Genomic DNA, 18,282 nt, shown 5'->3' on the forward strand with positions numbered 1-18,282 from the left:
AGACAACGCGCTTGTTAAGAGCGTTAATAGCAATCGCAAAGAAATACAGTGTAAAACGAGTACACGTCTGAACACAATTGGATAGTGGTGTTTACATGTTCAAAACGAGAGTAACTAAGGGTGTCTTTGGATTGACGGTGGACAGAATTGATTCTAGTAGAATTGAGTTTGGTAGAATTGATTCTAGCAGAATTGAGTTTAACAGAATTGAGTTTAACAGAATTGATTTATGTTTGGATACATTTTTGTAAAAGTGAATTGAATAATAAATTACAGTGTAAAAATCATCCAGAATCAATTCTGGAGGCAGAAGCTACAAATTCTAGCTTCAAGTAGAATCAATTCTGGAGACAGAATCAATTCTACTTTTGTCAAACCAAACATCTTAAAATCACACAGAATTGATTCTACAACTCTAGAATTGCTTTTGACCTTTTCAAAAGCCAAACCAAACATGCACTAAGCTAAGTAACTATTAACTGAATTAGATAATAGTAGCATTAAATTAATAATGAGAAATGAAAAATATAAAAAATAAAATTCCAAAAATTACCCCTAAAAAGCAAGTTGCTGTAAACAGCACTTCCCCACTCCATAAGTACTCGACCCTCCCTCTCCCACTCCCCAATCAACTCTCACCTCTCAATAAATCTTAGGTTACTCTGTTTCTTACTTTACCATGGTGGCCAAAAACCTAGAAACAACCATGGTGGCCAAAATCCTCTACATTGCCTTCATCATCTACACAATGTCGGTCATTGAAGCTAGAATTCCAGGAATTTACTCTGGTGGTGAATGGCAAACTGCTCACGCAACTTTCTACGGCGGATCTGATGCTTCCGGCACAATGGGTATGTACAGTACAATGTACCTAATTAAACATTAAAATAAATATTTATGTTGGGTTAATTTGTTAAATTGGTGTTTAGGAGGAGCATGTGGTTATGGAAATTTGTACAGTCAGGGCTATGGTGTAAACACGGCGGCATTGAGCACTGCTTTGTTCAACAGTGGTCTAAGCTGTGGTGCGTGTTTTGAGATAAAGTGTGCTAACGACAGAGAATGGTGCCATTCAGGAAGTCCTTCCATTTTAATCACTGCAACTAACTTTTGTCCTCCCAATTTCGCTCTTCCAAATGATAATGGCGGTTGGTGTAACCCTCCTCGTCCTCATTTTGATCTCGCCATGCCTATGTTTCTTAAGATTGCCGAGTATCGCGCCGGTATCGTCCCCGTTGCTTATCGCAGGTTAGTTCAATTTCATCTGTGCACAATTAGAGACTAAGCGAGTTTCTGTTTATTTATAATTTTTAATTAATGCTGCTAGAGTTAATGAAAAAAAGGAAAAGAAGCTTACAGTATTGACCCTAGTTACATTATTCATTTCCGTATATGGTTGCTTGAGTCAAATAGATGGCATTTTGGACTTTTTGTTATGTGAAAAAACTCTGCAGTTCACACATGATCTGTGTCTGATTGATGAGGTGGGGTAAGGTAACGAAACCCCTGCAAGAAACTACCCACGTATCTTCTTCCTATTGGTGTATAACTTTTTCGTTGTTTTCTTACTAAATTAATGATACAAATATAGCATAAGGATGTTAAGTGATAGCATGATAGAACTGTTTGTTCATTAAGGATGTTCATTTTTTCCTGGTTTGTTATTGTACTTTTGAATTCATGCTTTCTAACTTTTTAGTTACTTTCGGTTTTGTTTTTGCTTTATAATTATTTTTCTTAATTACGTCCATTCCTATTTAATATGCACATCTACTCAACCATGAAAAAAACTTGATACTAATTTAAGATAAGTGATATAGACTGTACATAAAAAAGTTGAAATTGATATTAATTATGGTAGGGTATATATACTATAAAAAAAGTCTATAGCATATGTAAAAATAAGAAAAAGATTAGAGATGTGAAAAGTCAAAAGTGGTGACGTTCTTGTTTGTTATTTACGCAGGGTGCCATGTAGAAAGCGCGGGGGAATAAGATTCACCGTGAATGGGTTCCGTTACTTTAACCTGGTGCTTATTAGCAACGTGGCGGGTGCTGGTGATATCGTGCGCGCGTACGTGAAAGGAACCCGAACCGGGTGGATGCCACTGAGCCGAAACTGGGGGCAGAACTGGCAATCTAACGCGGTTTTGGTGGGCCAGGCTCTGTCTTTCCGTGTCTCAAGCAGTGACCGTAGATCTTCAACTTCATGGAATATTGCTCCTCCTAACTGGCAATTTGGTCAAACTTTCACTGGAAAAAATTTTAGAGTCTAATGATGACATTGAGAAAATTTGGTCAAACTAAGTTTTTTTTTACTATTTCTAGTTTTTTTTTTTTTTTTTTTTTTACTTATGCATGGTGAGAATGAGATGAAGATAGAGAGAGAGAATGACAATTTAATTGTGACTAGGTGTTGATTTGTCTTTCTTGTTATTGGTAGGGTTTGATATGATAATTATATTAATATAATGAAGGTGCAAGAGTAAGATTGTACTTTGAATTTGTATGCTACTACTAGAGAGGTTATTAACTGGAAGTGAAAAGGGAAAGCGAAAGCTAAAAGGGTGAAAGGAAGTGTAGGAAATGCTGAAGTGGTTAATAAAAATAGTGACCCGCAGCTAATTTGTATTTTTATAGAATGGTGATGATGGTGTAATATACTACTAATATATTAATTACCATTTGCTTATAACTTATGCTCTAATGTGTTTTTTCTTTTTTATGAAACTTTATTATCTCTAGTTGACTTTTTAAATTAGACAAAGTTTAACTAAATTAAAATTGTATATGTTGGATAAGTATTATTCTAACTTACAATACATATCTTCTACTGTATATAATTAGCCGATAATGGTTACATGCAGTTAGTCTTTGACGCATTCATTATGTGAATTGTTTAATCATGATTAAATAATTCATATTTAAATGTGATGATTAAAATAAAAAGGAAAATACTTTCATTTAAATTGTTTGATCATTGACCAGACCATCACCAACACTCTAAATAATTCAACTTCATAATTTGTTAGATTTCATAATATTAAAATTAAAGTTAAATTTGACAAAAACTTTCCTCTTATATTTATATGTCTATTGAGATTTAAAATTTTGTCTGCAACAACTACGATCATTCATTCTAAGGTTTGTTCATGTCGGGTGGTGAAATGTTTTGTATATGATTTGCTGGAAGAAAACATAGAGAGTCTTTCCCATCAAGGGAATTGGCTACATATAAAAAGCTTCTTGGGTTTGAGTTGGACGCTTAGAAAGCTGATTTCCTAATCTTTTTGTTCAACATCGTGGGAACATGAGAAGATCAGGCTCTTCATCAAATATTAGGTGAGTGGTTTTCTCATGTGACTCATTTCTACAGTTGGCTAGTGATTGGGCACCTCATCATTCATCAACCACATATGGCGAGTAAATAGATCATCCCAGAAAGGTGAAGCTCAATTGGAAGACCTATCACCATGTTATTGTGTAATCCTTCAACGTGGTGCCATCAAGGCCAAGGCATAAGCCTTCAACTTTCAACGTGGTGCCAATCCAGGCCAACTTATAATGCAAATGAAATGAGTGCAACAATCACATACAACAACAATCAAAGTCACAACACAACAGCTTACCAACACTGTACTAACAAAAGCGGTACTCAACATCGCTTTAACACTGGCCATAGGCCTACAACTTGATCAACTTATCACAACAACTTATAACCAACGACATATTCGACAACAACTTAATTCGTACAACACTAGTCATAAGACCTGCAACTTAATACTATCCATAACCTAGGATGATTCAACTAAAACAACTGAACCAGTCAAAAAACGTATTCAACATAATCCCAACACAATTATCCAATCTACCTTACCTACTTGTACCTACGAACGATTATGACAAAATTCGGTTAATTCTGGTTAATTAATTATACCGCTTACAACTACTAACTTCGGCTAATTGGTACTGCTTTTATCTACTAATCCACATTGTCATCAAAATACACTACTGCTATCACCTTCATATTTCTTGCTATTACTCTATTATTTCTCGTATAACTCTGATATCTGCACTACTATTACGATTCATATTAATTCTATTAATCCCTTTTTCCTACAATGCTATCAGCATGTTGTTACTGAAAGATAATTCTTGCAGTTTCCTTTTATTCAAATTATAGTGGTTAAATATATAGTTAAAGTTCTAAAGCAACTAACAACACACAGCCAGCAACTTAATAAGACAAAATAGGGACACATGACCTCACCATCTCCAAGGGACGGTCGTCCCCTTCTCTCTTCCCCCAAGGTCGTCCGTCTCCCCTTAAGGGCCCATGGAGGCGCCCGTCTCACTCACCCTCTCCCAGGGAGGCGTTTGTCTCCAACTTCTAAGGGGTGCCCACCTCCCATTGGTCGCCACCGTCTCCATTGCTTCAGCCTTTTCTCATCTGTAACTTATATACTCATACTTTTCTCGTATGGGTTCAATTTCAATTCTACCTAGGATACGTTAAAATCTCAATTTCACGACATGATACTACCCGAAATAACCACATTAAATTCAACACAACACTTCCTTCGATAATGACCAAATGATTATCTGATCGATCACAACATTAACACGAACAACAATAAACAATTATACAAATTCCAATCCCACATACTAATTATCATTATCCCGATTATAAGATTCGAACCCCACCCTTACACGCTCTACTCCGATTGAATTCCTAATTTCTGGTTCCGGCCGTGCACTTCTCGTATCCTCTTCTTCAACCATTAAGCTTTCAAACCCTTGTTTTGTTTCTATTCTCACGTACAGCCACAAAAACCTATTTCTTTTCTTCCCTTGTTTTATTATAATAAAACCAATTCTATTACCAAATCAAATATTCTACTAGTCTCATGTCCTTATTGGGCCAACTAAACGCATCTCCAAATTTGCTAGTTATCACACCACTACTAAGTCCAACCGAATTAATTTAATAACGTCCAAGATAATAATGTTATTTCTAATATTATTTCTCCGATTAAACTGAATAAATACTCGACTATCAATTTAACCGTCCACGCAACATATTATTCCAATATTATTTTTCTACAACTTCGTCAATCCACCAATTAAATAATACTTCATAGAAATAAGCCAATTAATTCCCTTAGGATAATACCGATAAATCCCAACTTCGACGATTTCCAATAATTAATTCCTTTAAGAATTTAATTAAATTATTAATTAAATTCGGGGTGTTACAACTTCTTTCCGATTTCGGGCAGCCTCTCATGCATTTCGGATGACCTATCACCAAGTACTGGGAGTGGGAGCTCACCTAGGGTTGAGGCAATTGATTTATATCGTATGCTCATGACCTTTTTTTCCTAAGATCCGATACAATTGTTTTAGTACACAATTCCTCAAGCACGAGGTCTTCAAAAGGGATAAATGATTCAACCCAAGTATTTTAGGTTTTCATGTTTGGGTCGAACCCCCATAAAGCTCCTCGAGCAAAGCCTAAGGCGAAATCTTCAAATGAAGTTTGAGGTGAGTCCCTCAAGCATCACAAACAGTAATCCATGCAACATTAAGGGCATGTTTGAATGAATTTTAGTCTTTAATTTTTAAAATTAAATTTGTAAATCAATTTTAAAAAAGAGTTTTGAAGAAAAAAATAAAAGAAATAATTTTTGGTAATCCTATTTTTAAAAATGGTTTTAATGTTGCACAATATACAATTTTGCCATTAATGAAAAATGAACAATTTTTGCTTATCTTTTTCCTCTTTCTTATTTTCAAAACTAAAAACCAAAAACCAAAACCTTTAAAACCTATTTTAGTTTTTTATATTTTAAGACTCTCAAATAGAGAATAGTTTTTAAAAATATTTTTGTAAAATTAGACTACCAGACAAGTTTTACTATTTTCAAATTTTAAAATCTAAAAAATAGTGTTACAAAACCAAATCAAATAAGCCCTAAATGGTGCTAATGATGGACTTTCTTGAGAATACCAAACGACTAAAGGAACCAGTGCGTGTCAGAGACGTGGGGAGTCTATTGGAATGCCTAGTTAGGATAATCACTACTTATTCTTCATAGCATGTGATGATATAAAAGGGGAAATTTCATCCTATTTTAAAACACAGTACCATATTCTTCCTTATCAGAGCAAGTTGTTCGTCTTCTCCAAACCCAAAGTTCTTCTTCCTACTCGTCCACAAGTATACCATGGTATGATTAGTATATATGGTTTGATAGCAAGGGAAATAAGGTAAATTCCAAGTTCAAGTATTTAAGCAAAATTTGTAAGAAGGAAAGTTCTTTTTCTCATCTTTTCTTCTCTCTACAAAAATCACAGTTTGAAGAAGATAAGAAAGAGAGAGAGAGAGAGAGAGAGAGAGAGAGAGAGAGAGAGAGAGAGAGAGAGAGAGGGATAGGGGGGAGAGAGAGAGAGAGGGTGGGTGGTATAAAGAAATAAATAAAGAAGAAGAAGGAAGCCTTGATCTTTGTTGGTGCAACATCTTTCGTGTTCAATTCCCTTTGAAATCCTTGAAGAATAAGAGAGCCTGGGAAAGTTAAAGTATCATCATCATCATCATCATCATCTTCTCATCTTTAAAATAGGTTCAAAACAAAGCTGGGGTTCTATTAGGTTGTGATCTTGGGAACTTAGAACACCCTCGATGATGCTTGATGGGGGGATAGGGCTAATTCCATGAGTTTATTACTTGGTTGGTTTGAATCAATGAAAAACTTATTGAACCATGATATGTTAATTGCTTGCATGTTATATTTCTAATTTTAAATGTGTGTTAGAATATGGTCTTAGTTGATTAGGGTTAGGGACAAGTAATGGACTTGTTTGATGCCATTAATTGTCTCCTTGGATGATCATGAATGAATTGTGTGAGCTAATTGCATGTTTTTTATGATGGACTTCCTAGATTATATCTCGTGTTTATTATATGTGTGTTGATTTTGGATGGATCATAGATGCATTGCAGGTGAGAAATCACAAAGTGTGAAAATCAAAGTTTTCTAGGTTATGCCACGGGCCGTAGCAGCCTTATATTTTTTTTGTATGGGGAGGGTGTTATGCATGGTTATGGGTCGTAGTGGCTGCTACAAGAGACCATAGTAAAGCCCTTATTCCCCATTTTTGTCTATTCTTGTAACCATAGTTGGTTCAATTTTGGTATATTCCTTTTTCATGCTTAGAGGTGATGGAGTGTAGTTAAAAGGACTAGAAACACTTGGTAATTCACCTATTATAAGCCTTTCCATTGGAACCCTAGTTGGTTAAGTTAGTGATATTTATCTTCCTATGCTATAAGTGATTAAGTGCAATCAAATGGACTAGAAATACTTGGTAATTCACTTGTGATAAGTAGTAAAGATCACTAAGAAAGGTTGAATGTTGATTAGAAACTAGGGTTTAATATGATATTCATCTAAGTTGAATGGAAATAACAAGAAATGAATGAACCCATAGTAGTATGTCGGTTTTCTAATCAACTAGAAAGATAACAACATAAAGTGAGTAACCTTATACATGTGTTGAAATTCCATGGTAAGGAAAACATAGAAATGTAATGACACTTCAATTTCGGTGAATACTGTTAGGTGCCAAATTGTGTTAATATATAGTCTAGTTTTTGGAACCTTTCGACTATTTTATCGCATATTCTTGTGATCTCTGTTTATTTTAAAGTAAATAATAGTAGTTTAGTTAATTTAGCTTCTTTTTTTATGTTAATCTATTTTCTAGTTGATTTTTGTATAGGTTTTCTCTTTTAGGTGGAACTTGAGGCTTGAGAAAAGATGAAAAAATTGCAAAGAAGAAATTTCAAAGTCAGCGTCAAGGGCACGTCGCGGGCAAGTGAGCGCATCACGCGCTGAAAGGAAAATGTTGGATTTAATTCCAGGGGCTTGCGCACGCCGCGACCAAACAAACGCGCGATGCGCGTTTAGGGCGGCTTGATTATTAACGAGGTTGGCGCGACGTGGGTAAGAGCACGCGACGTGCGCTGGACAGAACCTGATTTTTGTATAAATTGATCAGTTCTGTTTTTTAGAGAGGTTACACCATTTTGAGAGCAACAAAGACCCTATATCACTATAGCAACATAGAATCGAAGAATCAGAGCATTGATCGTCGAGAAATCACCATTGATGCTTGCTATTCTTCATCCTTTCCTTCTTGTGCAAGCTACCATGTCAATGGATAGCTAAACCCTTTTGGTGTCAAGGCTTTGATGTAATCTTCCTTACCTTTTGTATGTTTTTCTTATGAATATTATGTATGAACAAGTTATTAATCAATATAGATGATCTAGTTTGTGTTCTCTTGAATTTCTATGGTTTAGATGTTTGTGAAATACAATGTTTTTACCTTGATCTAACTTTATCATCTATCAAACATTAAGTCTAGACATGGATCTAGTGTTTGATATTCACTTTGTATCGATTTATAAACGTTATTTGTGTTGTTTGATCGGTTGAGAAATCGTTGGTTGAACAATACGATAAAAACTTACTATACCGTTTCGGACACGGACGATATAGACGAACGATACATGATAATATTGATTGATAACGAATTCATATGCATATTCGTAGGAAGACATACAATTTTAGGTCAATGGAATCAAGTCTTGATACTTCTTTTTAACCTTAGAACTTTCTGTATTTTAATTCTTGCTACTAAACTTGTGAATTATCTTTTACCAAACCAAACCCAAAGTAACTTTAACTCAAGACAATATAAACTATAGAACGGTGGTGCTATCGCACCAATTCCCGTGGAAACGATAAACTAAAATTACTCCAATATAATTTCAACAAATACCGATAATATTTATTCCGGAAGGAATCGAGTATAGTGAATACAGTGAAATTAAGAATACTAGGGCTTTCCTTAACTGTGGTTCATTATTATGAGGATAAGACCCGGGAAAAGGGAGACAGGTAAACTCGGAAGACCTCACCATGGTGGGCATGATTGAGACAAAGGGAAAGAGGTGATTCTATAAAACCCCGCCTTAGTGGGCAGGATTAGTAGTTTATCATGGACGTTTGTTATGAAAACCGCCACCTGAGTTCTACATGGCTTACGGAATGAAGATGTCCATTTTCACGTATTGTGTGAAGCTGAACAAACTTTGTTTTCTTTTACTTCGCTCATCAAGCACATGAATGTAGTGCTAGGGATTGAGGATAGTGATAGAAAATCCTTTAGCTGAGTAGAATTGAGATTTAGTTAGTACTCCAATGAGGTAGTTTTATCTCATCCCATGTTTAATATTTCAGGTAACTAGGTGCAGGATAAGGGAAAAGGCAAGATGCATTAAAAGTTTTGAAGACCATCTTATCTTATGTCTTTATTTCGTTGTGTTGTTCTGCTTAGTGTTTTGAATCGACATCCATATTTTTGTGTATGTACTATGTTATACTCTTATATTATACACGTATGTGATGTCATTTAGATGCTTATGATTGTACTCAGTACCATGTTATAATGCTCACAATAGTATGGTTCTAGATACATATTATTAAGGGTGTTACAATGGGTATCAGAGCAGGTCGATTCTTGACCCAACTATGAGACATCATTACTTAATTCTTTCTTCCTCATATGTGTGTATTATTGGCATGATCCTTAATGTCATAGTATATAGTGTTAGGTCTGATCAACTTAATTTCTATATGTGTGATATGCAGGATCATAAATGAGCGACCACGAGGAACTGGAAGGTCTATGGGCACTCGTGCGTAAAATGTAGACCCGAATCAAGAGTTTGGAAATTATTGGAATCAATCTGTTAATGCACCAGTAACAACAAAATTAGTTGTATATGCAACAACAACAACAACAACAACAATAACAACACTAGTTTATGATGTAGATGATGCATCAAAGGCAAGGTAGTGCACGACCTCAGCATGTCCAACAGAGTGTGGGGAATCAGAGTTTCTGAGAATTAAACCGAATGAATCCACTTGAGTTTGAAGAAGGTCTAAACCCTCTCTTAGCACATGACTGACTCACTAGCATGGAGCGAATCTTCCATGTGGCTCCATGTAGTGAGGAAGAGAAAGTAACAATTTCCATGCATATGCTAAGAGGTCCTGCAACAAGGTGGTGGACCAGTGCTTCGGCTTATATTACCACACAGAGTATTCCAAAGGACCAGGATCACTTCAAGGGTGTATTTTTAGATAAGTATTTTCCATATAGTTTGGGGGCTAAAAAAGAATTAGAATTCCATCAGTTGTGTCACGAAAATATGTTAGTAACTGAGTTAATAAATTTTTTAAAGACATGGTGGTTTATTCTATCCAATCCTTATATGATCCTGATAAGAGTTGTAAGTTCAACGAATTTAATTTTTCTTAGCGGAAAGATTGAGCGTAGTGTTACTCAAGAGCGGCTCGACAGTTATGCAGAACTGTTGCAACAATACTATGTCGCTGAAAATAGTTTAAAGAATAATCAGGCTTAGAGAGATCAAGCAAGGCTAGTTCAGAATGATCATGGTAGGTCTAGCTATTAGATGAAGCCTAAAGGCTCTCCGTTCAAGGGGAAATAAGCTCTGGGTGTGAGACTAGTGCAACCCCCACAATGTAGCATCTGCAATAAGTTTCACTTTGGAAAGTGCAAGAGTAGATCATAGAAAAGTTATCGTTGTCAGAAAATGGGTCATATTGCAAAAGATTGTCCAACACAAAAAGCATTAGGAAGAGGGATAGGCTGAATTTATACCTTAGACGCCAAGAAAGCCAAGGGTAACATCAACCTCATACCGGTACATCTTACATGCATGACCAACCTTTATTTGTTCTGTTTTATTGTGGAGTGTCTCACTCCTTTATTTTAATCAAGTGTGTGCAAAGACTTGAGTTAGAAGTAGTCCTTCTATTATCCCGATGGTATTCACCCCCGTTACGGATAACAACATAGAGACCCCGTGGGTTTGTGAGGATTTCCTAATATTTGTGAATTTTCATGTGTTCTTAATCGACTTGATGTGCTTACCCTTCAAGAGAATAGATGTGATATTATGGATGGACTGACTATCCACCAATTCTGTATACATTGGCTACAAGAAGAAGGCTATTTTCATACATGCCGAAGAATTTGAGATGTTTAGTGATCATAAGGGTTTGAAGTATCTATTTGATGTGAAAGAGTTAACCATGCGTCAATGGAGATGGATGGAGTTTATGAAAGATTATGACTTCGAGTGAAAATATTACCCATGGAAAGCTAATAAAGTCGTAGATGCGGTGAGAAAGAAAGAAATGCACGCGATCCAGATAATGATGTTAGAGCATGATTTGTTGAAAAGATTCTGAAACCTTGACCTATAATTCACATGGACTCAGGTCTTCAACAATAACAACATCAATCAAAAACACGATAATAATGGTGGTGAGAAGATGCTTTGTTTAAATAGTCTTAGGATCTAGGCAGACCTCCAGAAAATGTTAAGACATATGGAAATGAATATAGTATCACCATGGAGTTGAGTAACATACATTTGTATGAAGTAGAATTTGTAACTTTCACCTTCTAAAAATGATTTTCTGAGCCTTGAAATTTTACTTTTATATAACTACTACTCTCAACATAAGTTATTTACTTTTAATCCTACTATCTTTTCCTCAAACAGTTAATTCAAAATCAATTTGTTTCCTCCCATAACCAAACAGACATTTATTCTATTCAATTAGTTAATTAATTTGAACCGGTGGAGTTTCACATCATAGCATTTGAAGTTGAATCAAAGATGCACATGGGTGGGGCTTGATTCTTAATGCAATCCAACAGCCACGTACGCCAAAACGACCTAGTTTGCTGCCCTTCAACTGCTGCCATCCACCTCATAATTTTACTAACAACAAAAAGATTGAGAGGATATATGGATGCACAAAAATAACTTTGGATACCTACCCATCTTCTCTCCCACAAATAGCTTTGGATACCCCAAACTTCCCTTGGATAAAAGCTAAAAACAAAAAGTGTGATGCATGACCATTCACATCGAATCATCGATTGTTGAGTCTTTAAAGCATGCAAGAAATGTTCTATTTAACTATTTAGGCAATTTTTGTGAGATCAAACTATTTAAGAATCAATCTATAATATTTAAATAATTTGATTTTAAATAAAGCTTGTCAATAGGGAAAGTGTAATATTCAAAGAAAAATTTTAAAAAAACTTGCTAATAACAAAAAAGAAATTAGAAAATAGTTGTTAATAAAAATTTAATAATTACAAATATAAAAATATACAAATAATATTTTTTAATGATAGTTTATCTTTCTTTTTTTTTTTTAGCATAAAACATGCAAAGAAATTCCCACACCTTAAGATGGTATTACAAATTTAAATCCGCACCATAAGAGTGCCGGATTAAAAAAAATGTTTTTGACAGAGGACTAAATAAGTATAAAAATGTAGTTTAAGTATTTTGATTTGAGAGAAATAAATGAATTTTTAAAATATATATAAATTTTTCATTATCAATACTATTAAATATATTATGTTATATAAGTTACTAAATATATATTTAACACTATTCGTATTGAATAAAGATTTTTCACTAATTGCAAATGAGGTCAAATAAACATAAATATGTTTTCTAATAAAACACTAAAAAAAATTCTTCAAACTAGATATTGTTGAAGAAATAGAAGAGAAAAATAAAATGGACAAAAATAAAATTGTTGAAGAAATAGAAGATAAAAACATTAATTTTGTATACTACTTTTTAAAGTTAAATGAAACATATAAATCTGTTAAATGTAGAGTAATAGAAAGTGAAAGAAGTTTAAAGAAAAATTATATGATAAAAGGAAAAGATGTTTAAAAATTAAGGAGAGAAAGTAAAAAAAAATATGAAAGATATATTTAGTAATGAAAAATTGATAAGTTAAAATGTAAATTTATATTATGATGTATCTTAATGAAATTAATTAAATTTAATAGGGTTGAAAATTTATTATTATGATACTATCAAATGAAGTTTTTTTTTTTTTTTTTTTGTGTGGGTGGGGGGTTGAGCCCCCAATTCAATGTACATGCAACGGAGATATGGTTTCTTATATAGAAAGATATTCTTAGAATTTCTAATATTAAATGTTGGGTAATATTTTGGTTGTAATGTAAGGGTTATGAAACATTTCTAAACACAACGAGATGGAGTGATTCATGTATTGAGAGGTTGAGAAATTAGATCTCAAATGGTAGAAATAAGGTAGTGTTCGATTGAACTTGTTGAGATAATATCTTGTAATTCATTTGCTATATATTGATCGAGATGAAGATAGGAAAATAGGAAGAACTGAAACCAATGGTAAACAACAAATTATCCATTAACCTTGCAAATAATCTCTTAATGCATGGAATGAGAAAACACATTGAAACCAAATTTCACTTTCTTAGAGATGAAGTAAGTGCAAAATTAATTTAAGATGGTGTATAATAAAGGATCAACTTGCAGATATTTTACCTAAGCCGCTCAATATTGAAAAGTTAAAAGAGATAAGAAGTATGCTCGATGTAGTAAGGGTAGGATCTTTGAATTAATATGGAGTGTTGAAGTGTAATTCTAGTTGAGATACTGAGAGGGACCAAAAACTTATTTAACCTTAAAATAAAATTATTATTTTTGTTTAAAAAGTATTAAAATATCTTTTTTTTTTTTGGAATTAAGGAGGACCGATATAAAATTGTGTGATTAAACCATCTTCATCACTTCATTAACCAACATTTTACATTTCATTAACCAACTTTGTTTTACTTCCAAAAATTATTTTTAATATCTGCGCTATGATTAACCAACTTCATCATTTCATTAACCAACATTTTATATTTCATTAATCAACTTTGTTTTACTACTAAAAATTATTTTTAATATCTAAGTGTTTATTAACCAATATTTTATACATCATTAACCAACTTTATTCATGTACTATTCGTATCACTCTATTCACGTTCATGTCATTGTTCACCGTATTTGTAAATAGTAAATATGGTTTAGGTGTAAGAAGTGATATAAGAATATCATTGTTGTTTTTATTAAATTAGTTTAACTCTACTTTATTCACCATTGGCTACAGGCTTTATACACATTAACTAGCTGTTATGACAATTATGACTTTTCCTAGTTTATAGCTAATACTTTGTATATAAATAGGTGCATTTATCACCTATTTAATTTTTAAGTCTTTAATATCATTTTGAATGAAGGCTTCACGTTTCATATTTTCAACTACCAGATGTTAATATGATATCAGCTTTTACTACTCTGATAATCTCTTTCTCTTTCCTCCAATCTTATCCACATTTCTAATTGGTCACTTTTGTTACCCTAAACGCGTTTTCCAATCAACTTTTGTTATCTCCTCTATCTCTCTTCCTTGATCCTTTAATTTCTCCTTATGTGTCGTCTCCCTTCTTTCTTTTGGGTTCTCAATACCGTCTTCTTCACCATGCCAAACTCACCAGACAAAACCCCACCACTCACTCCTCCCAAAAAGAATGACGAAACCAACAAATCCTACCAAACTGACATGCTTGATCCATTTTACTTGCATCCCAGTGACAACCTAGGCATCTCCATTGTTTCACCATCGCCTAACAACCAAAACTATCATTCTTGGTCACGCTCGATCAAATTTGCTCTCATATCCAAGAACAAAATTGGATTTCTTAATGGCACCCTCCTTCGACCTTCCTCCTCTGACCACACGACGTTAGCTTGGGACCGATGTAATACGATGGTTATGGCTTGGATAACAAATTCCATTGAGCCTAAAATTGCAGAGAGAATTTTGTGGATGGATTCTGCGCACGAAATCTGGCAAGAACTCCAAGATCGTTACCATCAAGGTGACATTTTTCGCATTTTCGACCTCCAAGAAGAGATTTTTACGTTACAGCAAGGTGACTCCAACATAACACAATATTTCACCATCCTAAAGAAACTATGGCAAGAACTTGAGAACTTCCGCCCTATTCCCTCGTATCTCTGCAATATCAAGTGTTCCTGCAATCTTCTCCCCACCATCAAGCAATATCGTGAAAATGACTATGTCATACGATTCCTAAAACGACTAAAAGAACAATATCTGACGGTTCGATCAAGCATAAGGCTTATGCAACCCCTTCCTCCCATCAACAAGGTTTTCTCCCTCTTTGTAGCGGTGAATTTGGTGAGACTAGAGTCATGGGAAGACTTAGCTCATTTTAAACAGAGTCGCCACCGCGCTTTATTGTTTCCAAAAGGAATGGGTGACAGAGCGAATAAAACCCACATAAGTTTTTAAAATCAAAACTAATAAACTTATCAGAGTTCTAGCTACGGAGGGTTTGTTATACAAGGGGAAGGTTTTAAGCACCCCTCATATCCATGGTACTCCATGAGAACCTATTTGTTTTTAAGTTATTTTCTTTTGTTTATAAATAACCTTTTTTGTGAAAATCCTATGTGAAAAACTTGTTTGAAATAGAGGGTGGGGATGGGAAGAGAAGTTTTGAAAGTGAGCTCGATAAGATATCGCACCTTAGGCCTACATACCCCTTAAGTGCAATAGGGAAGTCAGAGCTTCTGTAGTTCCTCTTTTAAAAAAGGAAAAAGGGGGCCAAAGTGGCCAAAATCTTTTTGGGTGTGAGCTTTAAAATACTCACAAGTTTTTTTAAAGAGGGTTAAGCTTTAAAATACTTAACAGGTTTAAAAGAAGATTAGGCTTTAAAATACCTAATGAGTTTAAAAGGGTTATGCTTTAAAATGCTTAACAAGTTAAAAAAGATTAGGCTTTAAAATACCTAATAAGTTTAAAAGGTTAAGCTTTAAAATACTTAACAAATTTAAAAGAAGATTAGGCTTTAAAATACCTAATGAGTTTAAAAGGGTTAAGCTTTAAAATACTTAACAAGTTAAAAAAGGATTAGGCTTTAAAATACCTAATAAATTTTAAAAGGTTAAGCTTTAAAATACTTAACAATTTTAAAACAAATTAAAGAAGGACCAAGCTTTAAAATATAAGGTCAATGGGTTAAGAGAATTTTCACCGGGAATAATTCATCTCTTAACACCAAGGTTTAAAAACAAGATCAATGGATCAAGAATAGTTTCACCGGAAATAATTCTATTCTTAAAACCAAGGTTTCAAAACAAAAAGGGTTTTTGGCTAAGCTTTAACAATACAAAACCATAAACAAGTGAAAAGCTTTAAAATACCTTGCACAAACATAAAAGAGATTGGAAAAGAATTTAAGTACCTTGACAATTTAGTCAATATCATTCCCATCCTTTGGATAAAACATCAAGCTTAAACAATTAATAATAAATACCTCATGTATGTATAAGAACAAACAAGTGAGTGTTAACAAGCAAGAGATGAATGTATCTAAACCCTTGAATGATGAATGATTAATGTGATGATTAAACATTGGGTTAGATAAACAAAATAAATAAGAGATAATAATTAAGTACAATGCATGGATTAAAATCAACAAGTATGTACAATGATAAACATGGATAAACAAAGATCAACATGTTGCAAATTTTTTGGTTAGGGTTTTAAACCTAAGGATTTTAATATTAGGGTTTTCAAATTAGGGTTTCTAAAGAAATACCTAGACCTAATTGATTTTAATTATTAAATACCAAATTCTTTAAGAGAATTGGTCTAAGGGTACATGAGAAAGTCAATGACATTCTAACCTAACCCTAAACAAGTATTTACAAAAATATACTAATTCACTTTAGAAAAATATTCAAAAGAAACATAATTTTGTTGATTTTTTAATGTTAAAAGACTTGTTTTTAATTAATTTTTAAATGATGATAAAATAAATATTTTTTGGGATTTTTAATCATGGTATTAAAATACACTAATTAAATAAAACACAAAAAAAAAGAAGAGATTAAAAATAATTAATCTACTATTTTTAGTGATTTTTCAAAGTTTAATAAAAAGACTAAAAAAACAAGTAATAAAAATTAATACTTTGGTCTTGAGAGGGTTTGAACTCAGGACCTTCACTATTGCAACACACAACTTAACCACTGGGCCAAGCGCGTGCGTTTGATCAATAGGCCCAATCAGTTCAACATAACACTTAACTAGCAGTGAAAATGTGAAAAAAAAATGCAAAAGGTCTGGGGAGAGGGGGATTCGAACCCCAGACATGAGGGTCATGAGCGCTTTAGGTGGGAGAGTGGTAACCAAGTGAGCTGTAACGATGTAGTCGTTACTGAATCAACTTCAATTGATTATATTTTAAATTAAGACCTAAATGGAATTTTTTCCAACTTCATCTTCTACCTTCAGCAACAACGATGAACAACAACAACACTACCATGGCGCCAAATTCAAACTTGATCAAATCTCAATTATTTTTAACAAAGTAAAACACTAATTTGATCAGAATTTCACCACGAATTCAACCATGCAACTTTCATAAATTTATTCACACTGTAACTCATGAATTTAACTGAAACTCGTATGAACCCTAAAATTCAAATTTCAAATTAAACTCTTAAATCAAACAATCAATATTCAGAACCTTAGGGCTATCATTCCTTGTGTGAAACAGAACATTTTGGTAACATGAAGCATATAAATTGAGCTCCTTTTGAGGGAGCTCGAAATCAAGTCACATACCTCTAAAAATGGAGGTCTGGAGAGCAATGTAGTGGACCTGGGAATGCCTCAAGGACTCAAACAACTTCTATGAACCTCAGGGAAGCTATTGCAATGCTTAGAACTCTTTGATTGTACCTGCAAAACAAAATTCGATTTCCACTTGGAGGAGAAAAAGTTATGGTTAGTGTGCTATGGAAATGATGTTCCAGATGCAAAAAAGAAGTTTAGATAGCTTCTATATGATGTTTAGAAGCTATCAAACTCAAAAGGCCTCAAAACGCACGAGTAAAACTTGATTTCCAAACTTTGGTTCAAAGGTTCTTTAAAATGAAATTTGAAGGGTGATTTTGGATTTTAGGTGTTTGGCAAGTGTTTGGATGTTCTGAATAGCTTCAATATGGTAAATAGAAGCTATTAGAACAATTGGTTTGGTTGAAAGTGTTTGGTTTGAAAAATGACAAGTTATGAGCTTAAAAAGGTCTTTAATGAAGTGAAAAATGTGATTTTTGGTTTGGAAGTGTTTGAAAGGCGAAGAGAGGTATGGACAACTTCTAATTGATGTTTAGAAGTTGTTCAAACTCTTGTTTGACACCTAGAACTTGTAGAACAAGAATTCACTATAAAA

General features: G+C 33.7%; 1 protein-coding gene across 1 annotated transcript; it reads left to right on the forward strand.

Moving 5' to 3' along the window:
• Positions 1-604: 604 nt before the first annotated feature.
• Positions 605-2,697, forward strand: LOC131628861 (expansin-A4). The gene is made up of 3 exons (XM_058899667.1): positions 605-851; positions 930-1,248; positions 1,967-2,697. Exons 1-3 carry the CDS (start codon positions 680-682, stop codon positions 2,274-2,276), a joined length of 801 nt encoding a protein of 266 aa, XP_058755650.1. The 5' UTR covers positions 605-679; the 3' UTR covers positions 2,277-2,697.
• Positions 2,698-18,282: the final 15,585 nt, after the last annotated feature.

The sequence above is a fragment of the Vicia villosa genome, unplaced genomic scaffold, assembly GCF_029867415.1.
Source record: "Vicia villosa cultivar HV-30 ecotype Madison, WI unplaced genomic scaffold, Vvil1.0 ctg.000487F_1_1, whole genome shotgun sequence".
Classification (NCBI taxonomy): Eukaryota; Viridiplantae; Streptophyta; class Magnoliopsida; order Fabales; family Fabaceae; genus Vicia; species Vicia villosa.

Coding starts and splice junctions, on each gene's coding strand:
- LOC131628861 (XM_058899667.1), top strand. CDS start 680: ATGGTGGCCAAAAACCTAGAAACAACCATGGTGGCCAAAATCCTCTAC. Junction 852..929: donor TGATGCTTCCGGCACAATGG/GTATGTACAGTA, acceptor ATTGGTGTTTAG/GAGGAGCATGTGGTTATGGA. Junction 1,249..1,966: donor GTCCCCGTTGCTTATCGCAG/GTTAGTTCAATT, acceptor TTATTTACGCAG/GGTGCCATGTAGAAAGCGCG.